The sequence below is a fragment of the Rhineura floridana genome, chromosome 10, assembly GCF_030035675.1.
Source record: "Rhineura floridana isolate rRhiFlo1 chromosome 10, rRhiFlo1.hap2, whole genome shotgun sequence".
NCBI classification, from domain to species: Eukaryota; Metazoa; Chordata; class Lepidosauria; order Squamata; family Rhineuridae; genus Rhineura; species Rhineura floridana.
The window spans coordinates 63,362,119-63,374,803 of NC_084489.1; the positions used below are offsets into that span (position 1 = coordinate 63,362,119).

The 12,685-nt window shown below is 43.1% G+C and overlaps 1 protein-coding gene across 1 annotated transcript in view; it reads left to right on the forward strand.

Moving 5' to 3' along the window:
• GPR158 (G protein-coupled receptor 158) overlaps positions 1-12,685 on the forward strand; it is a 166,467-nt gene that overhangs the window by 9,055 nt on the left and 144,727 nt on the right. The window contains exon 2 of the mRNA XM_061586390.1: positions 10,413-10,518. Within this exon, the coding sequence (XP_061442374.1) occupies positions 10,413-10,518 (106 nt within the window). The remainder of the gene's footprint in view (positions 1-10,412; positions 10,519-12,685) is intronic.

Consider the following 12,685-nt stretch of genomic DNA (forward strand, 5'->3'; position numbering starts at 1 on the left):
CAATATAAAACAGCAAAATCCCTGTTCTAAGCATCTTTTCCACATGTTGGTTATTAAATCATACGACTGAAACAAAATTTTCATTTAAAGGGAGGGAGGAATCCATTCACAATCAGAAATGATAAAAAAAGTGAAAAAAAATTATACCTGTGTCATTATATCATTACGATTAATCACCACATATGCCTCTCAAAATAGGCTTTTTAATTTCCCTTTCTCTGTGTCATTGAATGATAATGAGGCTTTTAAAGTTCCAAACTCCTCTTGTTAAGTCCCTTAAGAGAAAAAGGATGAAATATTCATCTTTCTCTCCTTAAAATGCTGCATTGAGTCTTCCCCCAGCAAAATGCCTGTTTTGAGCCATCTGTTAGGGACATATTCATGTTCTGGTTTCCTTGCTCCTTTCCATTTTCCCGCTTGGAAGAGAGAAATAACCTTTCAGTACATTTTCTCACCAAACAAGCCTCCAAAATTTGATATCCTTTCCAGCTTATCTTGGGGCTGCAACACTCAAAGCAAAATGTGCTGCACAGGCACTTTAAAAAAAAGACATCCCATTTAGCAAAGGGGTTTTATAGGCTGTATTTCATGCACTTCAAATATTCCTATTTTATAGAACCAATATTTGGTAAATCACCATCTCCCTTTGTCCCTAGACTGATTTATTTATTTTTGCTTTTTGAAGATGCCCTGTTTTCAACATTTGTTAATGTGAGTTGGTAGCAGTGCCAGTTTTTGTGGGTTCAACTCCACACACACCCTCACCCGGGATCTCTAGAAATTATTAGAACAATCCTATGCACGTCTGTTCAGAAGCAAGGCGCATTAAGACTTCATACACACCATACATTTAAAGCACATGGCTTCTCTCAAAGAATCCTGGGAACTATAATGTACCCCATCAGAGCTACAATTCCCAGCACCCTTAACACACTGCACCTCCCAGGATTCTTTGAGAATTCATGTGCTTTAAATGCTGAATGGGACATAATCCTAGGTAAGAGTATAGGATTGCTCACCACTTCTGAATGGGAAAGAGGTGTGTATTTCCCTCTATTTCCAATGTTTCTGCTGTTGGGCTTACCTGGTTGTGGGTAACAGTAGCTAGTGTTCTGGTGAGTGGTGGGCAGCTGACTCTGGGAGCTGCCACCATCTTTTCCCACAATGCTCAGGAGCGACGCTTCCTCAGGGGCAATGTGGGATATTAAAAGAAGGGCTTCCAGACCCTGCCATTTACATGTCTGGGACCAGGGTATTCCCAAGGATGGCCTGCTTCTGTGGAAAGCTCTTTGAGATTGTCTTGTTGAGGTGAAAGAAAGCAGACAGTGAATGAGGATTAGGCCTCCTTGGCAGGGACAGCCCAGCTCTAGATTCCCCTCCTTGGATCCAAGTGCTTGCTGCCACCTACTCTTAGGTGTCACCAGGCAAATTGGTATTAGCTCAGATTATTCAACCTCAGCATCACCAGGCAGGGCTGGGAGAGACCCTGGTCTGATATCGTGGAGAGCCACTGCTAGTCAGTGAAGGCAATAATGAGCTAGATCAAGTGTGGGGAACCTCCCCCCCCCAGATATGGCTGAACTACAGCTCCTATCATCCTGGGTCATTGGCCATGCTTGTTGGAAGTTGCAGTTCAGCAGCATCTGGAAGGTTACAGATTCCTGACCCCTGAGGTAGATGGACCAATGGTCTGACTCGGTATAAGATAGCTTCTTGTGTTCCTACAGTGATTCAGGGGTTTTCTTGATGTTGCCGTTGGTGGTGGAATCACTCTGTTCAGCCTTCCCTTCTTTCTAACATCACATTTTGGCATATAGAATCCTGCATCCTGAGCTATGTTTCCTTTGCTGGCAGAATTCAGCCAAGCAGTAATTAAAGTGAGAAAAGACTATTTAACGAGCTCTTTTGATTAAAGTGCTGGGAACTCCCCAGATATGCCGTGATCCGTGGCATGTATCTGAAGGCGCATTAGAAACTGCCATAATATCATTGACAAGATAGATTTCAGATCTGACTACTGCAAACTGCTCTAAATGGCCCACAGGAATTCCCTCTGCAAGTGGATCCTAATTCATATGTTTATGAGCGTTTATGTTATAATTTAAATTTTTTATTTTTTATTTTTTTCTTTAGTTGCTGCTTGTGTTTATTGTTGTCTGATTTTATTGTTGATATTTTGTATTTTAACCTTTTTGTACACCGCCCAGAGAGCCACTCGCTATGGGCGGTCTATAAATGAAACAAATAAATAAATAAATAAATATGCCCAGTTTTCCATTTGCATTTATTTTTAGTGAAGGTTACCGTCCTCTTCAAAATGCATGCTGGAAAAAATGGTGTAATTCCATTTGCTCAATTGCTTGCATTTGTGAAAGATAAACTATAGGGAGGGGAGATTGTATGATCCATGTAGCTGCCCTCAGTACAGATGTGGTTCAGTTCATAGCACTGACGACTGGTGGCGCCATGACAGCAGGGCAGTAGAATCTGCTCTGGATTTTAGCCTGAACTTTCCAGGAGCTGTCCAAGGTGCTAACTGGAGGCTGCACCACTTGGGAAACCATTCATGGGAAAAAGCTCTGGAAGCAAAATTGGCCTAGTGTAGTCCCGCCGTATCTTCAGGTGCTGCATGGGAAAACACAGATTAGAATTCAAATTTCTGCAGTGGCATTGATGCAGAGCTGGTTCACACGTGCATCTTTCTTTCTTTCTTTCTTTCTTTCTTTCTTTCTTTCTTTCTTTCTTTCTTTCTTTCTTTCTTTCTTTCTTTCTTTCTTTCTTTCTTTCTTTCTTTCTTTCTTTCTTTCTTTCTTAATGTTTAATAGATTGACTTATATCCCACCTTTCTTCCCAGACAGTCAAGATGGTTCTCTCCCTTCTCATTTTATCTACAACACAACCCTGCAAGGTAGCTTCGGCAGACAGAGTGTGTGACTGGCTCAAGGTCACCCAGTGAGCTTCTTTAAAAACCAACAGATTTATTGTGGCAGGAGCTTTGATGGATTAAAACTGAATGTACAAAGTGTTAGGCTAAATTGGCAGATGTGTAGGCATCCAGATGCACTGATAAAGAAAGAAACATTGTGAATAGTGAGGCCAAATGAAATGCAAGAGCTGCAGCCTGTGACATATCTATGCACAGCTCAACTGTGTACAAGATCAGCATGGTGGCTGTACACAATGGCAGTAATTGGAGGTAACACAGTCTTCCTAGCTCTGCAGAGCAACCTTACTGTATTGCCAAGCAGCCAATTACTGCTGTTGTGAGTCTAGCTGCATCTAGCCATTCTAGATGGAATCTGCAGCCAGAGAAAGAGGATTTTCTACCACCTGAGGGGGAATTTTGCATTTTGAGGGTGTCATGCCCTCCAGCCACTAGGTAATATTGTATAATTTGGCTTTAACTGACTATTTTGCCTAACACACCACCTCTAGCTTTGTTAATAAAAAGACTCATGTATTCATTTACATCTGCTCTCTGCCTAACTAGGGACCTGTGTGATTTGCTCAAAGCATGAGGCAGATCTGGGTAGCAATGGTGATCAGCTAGTGCTGCTTTGTCCAGAATCCTTTGTGTAACCTGATAACTTCAAAGCACCTGCTGAAGCAGACTTCCCCATTCTGATGTCTTCCAAATGTTTGGACTACTATTCCAGTCAATCCTAGAACCCCTTCAGACTGATGGGTTTTTGTTTGTGTTGCAGGGTGATTTGCTTGCAGGGTGATTTGCTTGCAGGGTGATTTGCTTGCAGGGTGTTTACATGTCTTCCAGTTACTAATTTCAATTATCCCAAAGTTTTCAATGCTTTCCCCCATCACTTTCTAAACTGCAAAAACTCAGTTTCTTTTTTTAAAGTGGATTTGTGGTGTTAGGGTGACAGTGGACCTCTCCAGACTGGTGTTATCATTGACGTGATAATAGTGCACTAGCAATGAATTTATTCTGGACCATCCACACATCATTCTGCTGTATTAAGTGCTCTGCAATGCTTTCTTAATGTTACTGCATTATTGCTGTCTGGAGGGACACTCTGCGCTATAGCACAACAAAAGTGGGACAGAAAAAATAAACCAAAACATTTGTGATATGAAAAGCTACATGCTTTTTTGCAGGAAGCTACAGGACATGCACTGGCTGGAAATGAAGCAGTATGTTCACCCCTAGACCTTTGCAGGAGCAAGCTGTTGAAAGCAGGATTGTGTATATCCATCTTGATACCATCATGAGCAGAAATGATAATGAATAAATAATAAAAAGGATGTTTGGAGAGGTCCCTCGCTGGCACGGCCAGTGATCAAGGGATGATGGGAGTTGTAGCTGTATGACATCTGGAAGGTGCCTCATTGGGGTAAGCTGTAGTAGGGATTAGGGATGGGCGAGGAATTTGATTCAATTCACATTTCAAGCTGAATCTATCAAATTTGCACTTTCCGAAACAATGTGAGAACCGAAAGACAGCAGAGTTTATTCTAAGCTTTTTTTCCTACTGCACTAGCAGCCAGCACACTGTCCACCCCCAAACTAGTCAAGTAATTGGTCCGATAATATTCTATTAGCAGGGCTTTCTTTAAAAAAACTGTACTCACCAATAGGGAGCACCTGCACCTCTTTGTTTGCTGCTTATGCCAGCCATTTTGTGTTGGCACCCACAGTACATTTATCAATATGTGAGTGCTGGCACCTCATTTTTTTTTTTTTTTACCAAAAAGGCACTGAGAAGTAGTGTAAGGTTATGAAGATTTAAAGGAACCAGTACTTATCTTCATTTTCTATTTCTTTTTATCTTTTCTCATCTATTTCTTTTTTATAAACCCCAGAGCCGGTGTGGTGTAGTGGTTAAGGTGTTGGACTATGACCTGGGAGACCAGGATTTGAATCCCCGCACAGCCATGAAGCTCACATGATCACAGTCTTCAAATACCTGGGAAGGCATACACTTTTCCTTTGCTGTTCCAGAGGGCAGTTCTAGATTGAATGGGCTTAATTTACAGCCAGATAGGAGAAATACCTTGACGGTAAGACCCGTTGGAGGATGCAAACAGTTCTGTAGGGTGGGGATAGCCAACATGGTGCACCTTCAGATGTTGTTGGTCTATAGTTCCCATCAGCCCTAGACAAGATGGCCAATGGTCAGTGATGACAGGAGTTTTAGTCCAACGGCATCTATATGGCACCATGGTGCCATATCTAGAGGCGTGCAGGGCCCTCCTTTGCTGGAGGTCTTCAACCATCTGCTGGGGATGCTCCAGTGATGGATCTCTTGCATTGAGCAGAGGGCTGGGACTCAATCTCTTACAAAGCCCCTCTAACTCTAACGTGTAGTTTAGTGGTAGCACCTGGCTTAGCCCACTTCCATGAGTCACCTGGAACTAAGCCTGTCTATAAACCCTTCTATTTGGTGTGCCTGTTCCTCAGATTTGCCAGCATTTTCTTGGCTCCTGATCCTGTGCCTTTAATAGCAGCTTGAACTGCAGCTATTAGCAAATGTTTCTGTGCCATGAAAAGCTTCAGTTTCTTCAAATCGTGCCATTGTTACAAGGTATAGGAGTAGTCCAGTGTGCCCTCCTCGGTCAGTTGGGACAATCCTTATCTGTTGTCTGCTTGTAATCCTGTCCATATTTGGTTCATAAAGTGTAGGGAACAAAGTCTTGTTGATACTCTTTAGATGCATAGCCTATAGTGGAGGTAGCAAACGTGATGTCCTGCATATGTTTTGTAACACAGGAATCTGCCTTATACTGAGTTAGAACATTGGTCCATCTAGCTCAGTATTGTCTACAGTGACTGGCAGCAGCTCTCCAGAGTTTCAGACAGGGGACATTCCCACCCTTACCTGGAAATGCTGGGGACTGAACCTGGACCATTCCACATGTTGCTGGACTACAACTCGCATCAGCCTTAGTGAGCACAGCCAATGGCCAGGGATAATGGGCATTGTAGTCCACAATATCTAGAGGGGACCATCTTTGGCTACCCCTAGCCTACAGCATCCCAAAATATTGGAGACAAGTAACAAAATTGGAAATCAATACAATAAAATAAGGGACTTAATGAAATTTCTCACCCTTTCCAGCTTAACTTGGAGCCCCAAAACCAGCTCAGACAGGTAGGCCTTCAATATACATCAGGCCTGGACCTCGATGAGTCTGCAGTAGGGAAAAAATGACTTAATGTGGAATGGAGCAGACCTCCAGAATGTCTGCCTTCCAGCCCTTGATGACTGAAACTGATGAGCAGGCACTGTATCACTAAAAGAGCGACTTTGGTGATCTGGGAGATCATAACAACACCCAAGAGAGGAGTCATGTTACCTACTGATTCTCCTTGATGCTTTGTTTGTTCATGAGATTGTGCTGTCTTAATACATACTTACCAGGGTTTTTCCTTGACAATAACAATAAAAAAGTTAAAGGAGAGACCTTCCAGTACTGTGTTACGCAGGCAAATGTAAGATAGATGACATACTAGAGTCAGTAATTCTTCCATTGCAGATGTTATGCAGTGTGCGGGAGAATGCCAGGTGGGCCTGAGGATTTCTAGATCTCCAAGCGCAAGTGCCTCCTGGGAATCTGCAACATGAGAGCATTTAGCAATCTGTTTTGACCAGCTGTTACTGTTGGTATATGCCGTTAGAATGGGGAGAGAGGGAAGACAGATGGAGGTCTCAAGTCTAAAAAAAGGTCATGCTGAAGTTTGGCTGAAATGGGTATAGTACAAGAGAGAATCCATGTAAAATGACTTTTCACTCAAGCAGGGAAAACCTAGTATAGACTCTCATACCCTTGCCTTTCATATCCCTTGTCCTTCTTGGCTTATTAAAGCCTGCTGAAGGGGCATGACCGAGTGAATCCAGGGTGTCTTTGCTGGAGAGAGTGGTCCCAGTCAACCGGAAAGAGATGGTGATCCAACTACTCACCCATTGGTTTGTGACAACTACTCCCCCGGTTGCAAATACCCCCTTCTTAGGGAAGGTGAGTGGGAGGGTTGTGGCACAACAATTGCAAGTACTTTTGGATGAAACAGATTATATTGACCCATTCCAGTCTGGGTTCAGGACTGGGTTGGTTCACCCTGACAGATGACTTTATTGGGAGGACAGGGGGAGTGTGACCCTGTTATTCTTACTTGATCTCTCAGCAGCTTTTAATACTATTAACCATGGTATCCTTTTGAGTCAACTTGGTGAGATGAGTATTGGAGGCACTGTTTTACAGTGGTTCCAGTCCTATCTCCAAGTTCAGTTTCAGAGAATAGTATTAGGTAATTCTGTTTTGGCCCCCTGCTCATTGTGTTGTGGGGTGCCGCATGGTACCATCTTGTCTCCAATTTTGTTTATCATCTATATGAAGCCATTGGGAGCCATCATTAAGAGATCTGGGGCGAGGTGTCAGCGGTACGCTGATGATACCCAGCTCTATTTGTCAGTAACATCTGAATTTGGAGAAGTTGTGCAAGCACTTGACCAATGCCTGGACTTGATGGTGGGCTGGATGAGGGCCAGGAAGCTGACTCTGAATCCTAGCAAATGGAGGTGCTGTGGGTAGGTGGTTCCCGATAATTCCTGGTGGTTCAGGATAATTGGTCAATTGTCTGCTGTGGATGGGGTTGTACTCCATCTGAAAGAGTAGGTTCATAGGCTGGGTGTGTGTGTGTGCTCCTGGATCCATCTTTGTTTCTAGAGACCCAGGTGAACTCAGTGACTAGAAGTGCCTTTTAGCAGCTTTGGCTAGCCACTGCTGGCCATGCACTCGTAACCTCTAGGTTGGATTGCCGTAATGTGCTCTATGTGAGGCTGCCCTTGAGGTTGGTCTGGAAGCTGTGGCTGATGCAAAATGCAGTGGTGTGACTGCTCGCTGGGGTAGCATATCATGAACATGTTACCCTGCTGCTGAAAGTTCAAAGTGTTGGTTTTGGTGTTTAAACCCCTATACAGCTTGGGACCAGAATATCTGAAAGATCATCTTACTCCTTATACACCCAGTTAATTGCTGTGCTCTGCAGGTGAGGGCCTCCTGTAAATACCATTTTATCAGGACGTCAATTCCACATAACATAGGAAGTGGACCTTTCATGTTGTGGCACCTATCCTTTGGTATTCCCTCCCCTTAAATATTAGACAGGTGGCATCTCTGCTGTCTTTTAGACAGGTATTGAAGGCCTTCCTCTTTCAACAAGCCTTTTAAGTAGAGACCTTATCCCAGTTTGCATCTGTGTTGGAATTGTGTTGGAATTGTTTTCAAGATGTTTTTAAAGATTTAAAAAAACACTTTAAAGATGTTGTGTTTGTAAGATGTTTTTTAGGTGTTTTTAGTGTTTTATTACTGTTTGATCTTCTGTGCATGTGCAGTTTCTGTGTACCTTAGTCCATCTTTTGTAAGCCACTTTGAGCCTTGGTGTGTGAGCTTGGCTTTTATTTTATTTAAAACATTTTCTAAGGCTCGAAGTGGCTTACAAAAGATGGACTAAGGTACATAGAAACTGCACATGCACAGAAGATCAAACAGCAATCCAAGAAGGCTAAAAGATGCAGTGGAAAAGATTCGCCTTGCAGTCCCTTCTGGAAGCCATCAGGAAGGGGGAGGAGCTATGCACCTCTTGAGGGGAGATCATTCCACAACCTTGGATCAAGTGGCATAAAGGTCCTGCTTCTATCTGCCACTGTTCTCATCTCACATGAAGCAGAGCCTGAATAAATGGACCAGTTGGCATCGGGGTCGATACAGTGTGAGGTGATCTCTCGGGTGTCAAGGGCCCAAGCTACGAAAGGCATCCTGAATTGAGTGTGAAAGCATTTTAGCAGATAGTACAATGAGAAGATCAAGACCAGATCAAGATGGTTTGTTCGTCTAGCCCAGTATTGTCTGTTCTGACTGGCAGCAACTCTCCAGGATCTCAGGCAGAGTTTTTTCCCATTGCCTGCCACCTGATTTGTTTTAACTGGCGATGACCAGGATTGAATCTTTGTTGGAAGATTTAAGATCGACAAAAAGAAAGTACTTCTTTATGCAGCACATAGTTAAACTGTGGAATTTGCTCCCACAAGAAGCAGTGATTGCCACCAATTTGGATGGCTTTGCAAGAAGATTAGACAAATTCATGGAGGACAGGGCTATCAATGGCTGCTAGCCATGATGACTGTGTTTGGCCACCATAGTCAGAGGCAGTATGCTTCTAACCAGTTGCCAGAAGCTGCAAGAGGGGTGCTCTTGCACTCAGGTCCTGCTTGTGAACTTCTCATGGGCATCTGGTTGGCCACTGTGAGAACAGGATGCGGGACTAGATGGGCCACTGACCTGATCCAGTGATCACCCACTATACCTATAGGGGAGGGATTGTAGCCTTCCCCCTGAGCTATGATCCCTCCCCTATCTACTACCATCTGTCCATAGCCGATGGTGTAGGCTCACATCTCTTGGCATCCATAAGAAGATGTCCAATAGTGTTTTGCACTGGCTGAAGTTGTCTGAGTTGTCTTCAAGGGCAGCCCAATGTGAAGCAGGGAATTATGAAAACATGAATCAGCACTGAATGATCCTCTGTATTCAAGAAGAGATGAGTCTGCACAATAAATGTAGCAGATAAAAAAGCACTCCTGGCCCCCACAGCAACTTGTTTATTGAAAAGCAGGTCAAACAGGTCTCTTAGACTCTGTACCTGTAATTGGTTAAGTGACTCTACCCCCTCTGATTCAATCAAGAACATTCTGCAAAGAGAGTTAACACCATAAATGATTCATACATCTCATTGAATAATATAGGATTGTATCCAATGTTAGTCATACTCAGAGTAGATAGACCTGTTGAAATTAATGGCCATGACTAACTTAGGTCTATTAATTTCAGTGGGTCTACTCAGGGTAGAACTTAGTTGGAGACAACTCATAGTACAGTTATTGTGAAATCTGCCTTCTGTGACATTGACAGCTCCTGGCAATGACAAAACAAATAGCTCTCCTCCAGCTTAACTTCTCATGTCAAGCAACTCATGATCTCATGATGATTCAGAAAAGTCTTAAGAATCCATTGGAAGCTCATTGCGATGTTGATTTCAGAGAATAATGGAGAGAGATTGAGTAGGCTGGAGGCTATCTTTTTGGACTGGGCCAACATCTGTGGGATGGGTGGGTGTACACAAGCTTTTGAAAGGAACAACTGCAGGAAACTTATTTGCAGCCATCCACTAATGTATAACAGACCAGTAAAAATGTATCTTTTCTGCTCTTGGTGCTAATTACCAGGATATTTTTGGCACTCTTAGCCAGAACAACTTAATGAGGTGCTTGGTTTCTCTAATTGCAACGTCTCATAAATGCAATTAAGACTCAGCACTTTGTTTTTTCTTAGTGATAGTGAAAGGTAGGTGGTATGTTGGCTCTATGTATTTTAATGTTTTTTTTCCCTTCTTGTCCCAGGGGTGTTGTGAAAGTGGACATAAACTTACAGAAAGTGGACATTGACCAGTGTTCAAATGAGGGATGGTTTTCAGGAACTCACACATGCCATTTAAATAGCTCTGAGGTAAGGAAAAATCTCTCATTCTCAATGAATGATGCATTCTGCCATGTTATGCTTTGATTTGTACACAGAATGTCTTGTCCTCATTTTCATGCTTTCTAAATGGGAAGGAGATTTCCACACATCATGGATTATACAAGGATTCAGTGGCAGTGAACACTGTGACAACATACGTTTGTGGCTGGTAACTGCTAGCCCTCAACCCAGGCACAGAAGGCTCCTGTAATAAATGGGCGAAGCTTTCCATTTTGGGGACAGGTCTAGTAATCACTTTTAAATGCACATGCACAAACATATGTGCACGCATACTCATGCGGATGCAGACACAAGGTTCATGAACAGCCAGATTTTCAGCCCTTTACTTCTCTGCTAATCATGCAAGGAAATACACAAAGAAATCATTATATTGCTCTACACTGCCCTGATGTTTTGTAAGAGGGCAGTATATAAATACTTGTATAAATAAAACAATCAATGAGAGAATGGCCTGGTTTGCACATAGGGACGTAAAAATACATTGTTTCCCATTCTGCCCTATATTCCTAATATGCAGCATGGTTTCTGTTCCTCTTGTTTGTCTTCTGCCAAAAATGACAGTATTCATCTCTCCGTCCGTTGTGGCAAAACTATGCAACTTACATTGGCGTTACGTTGTTCCATCCCATTCATTTCACTGCAAAGGAGACACAATGCAAATGGGGGGAAATGTACTGTAATCAATTATGTAGCATTTGCGGACTGAAAGCAACAATAGCAGCAAATACTGATTGTATTCGCTGGATGGATTTCCGTTCCGGACATGAGACAAATAAGTGAACATCGGCAATTTCCGCTTCCATTTCCATTTCCATCAGAATTTCCCAACATCCCCAAGTGAGTGTAATGCTAAGCTCAACTATGGCTTAGCATGAATAGGCAAGTGGGCTGGAACACACTGAGGAAATTGTAGCTGCTTCACTCTTCTCCTGCTCCTACTGCTGTGATACCAGGAGCTAAGTCATGGTTTGCATTACATGTGAACCCAGGCTTGTGGTTTGTGTTGCTTCAAACAAACCATGAGCTGTAATCAAGGTTTGCTCTTGGCTTACTACTTGTGTTTTGTTTGGAGGAGAGAAACCACAAACTCGGATTCACATATAATGCTAAGCCGAACCATGGCTTATCTCCTGGTAGCATGGCAGCAGCAGGAGCAGGAGAAGAGTGAAGCGGTCGGTCACAATTTTCTCAGTATGTACCAGCATGCCTGCCGGTTCACACTAAATCAGCCTTTCTCAACCGCTGGACCCCATAGATGTTGTTGCACTACAACTCCCATCAGCCCTAGACAGCATGGCCAATCGTCAGGAATGATGGGAATTGTAGTCCAGCAACATCTAGGGACTCAAAGGGTTGGGAAAGTCTGGACTAAACCATAATTTGGCATAGCATTATGAGCAAACTGAACCAGTCTCAAAAAGACAACATTGTATTAGGCATCAGTTGAACATTGGGGACATTGTATTAGGACTATCGTGTTAGGGATGAGTCTCAGAAGTTTTTCAAAATTGTGGACTTGGATGGAGGGCCAGTTTTTATGAAACTGCCCCCTGCTCACTTCTTTCACCAGTATTGGAGGTGGGATGGAAGAACTGCTTTAAAAGTGTCGGACGTTGTTTTGTATTTTTTTTTGTTGTAAACTGCCCTGGAAGCTTGACTGAAGGGTGATATATAAATCTTGTAAATAAATAAATAAGGGAAGGTAAAGGGTGGGAAGGAGGAAGATGGGATATTGCTTCCTTCCCCTCTGTGTAAAAGAGTAGGCCTCCACCCCTGCTTTATGTATGCGTGGGGTAAAAACATGTTTTATGTGCATTTACAGCACAATCCTATGCATGTCTGATCAGAAGCAAGCCCCACTGAATTCAATGGGAATTTCTTCCAAGGAAGTGTCTCTAGCAGGGGTAGCCAACATGGTGTCTCCAGATGTTTTTGGACTACAACTCCATTCTTCCCTGGCCATTTGCTACCTAGCTTGGGCTGCTGGGAGTTGTAGTTCAGCAACAACTGGAGAGTACCTGGTGGACTACCAGTGATGTATAGGATTCCAGCCTTAGGATTCTAACCACATGTCTAAGCTGGACCTTCAACGCAGTAGACGTGTATAAATGTTATACCCTACGTTCAAGATCAA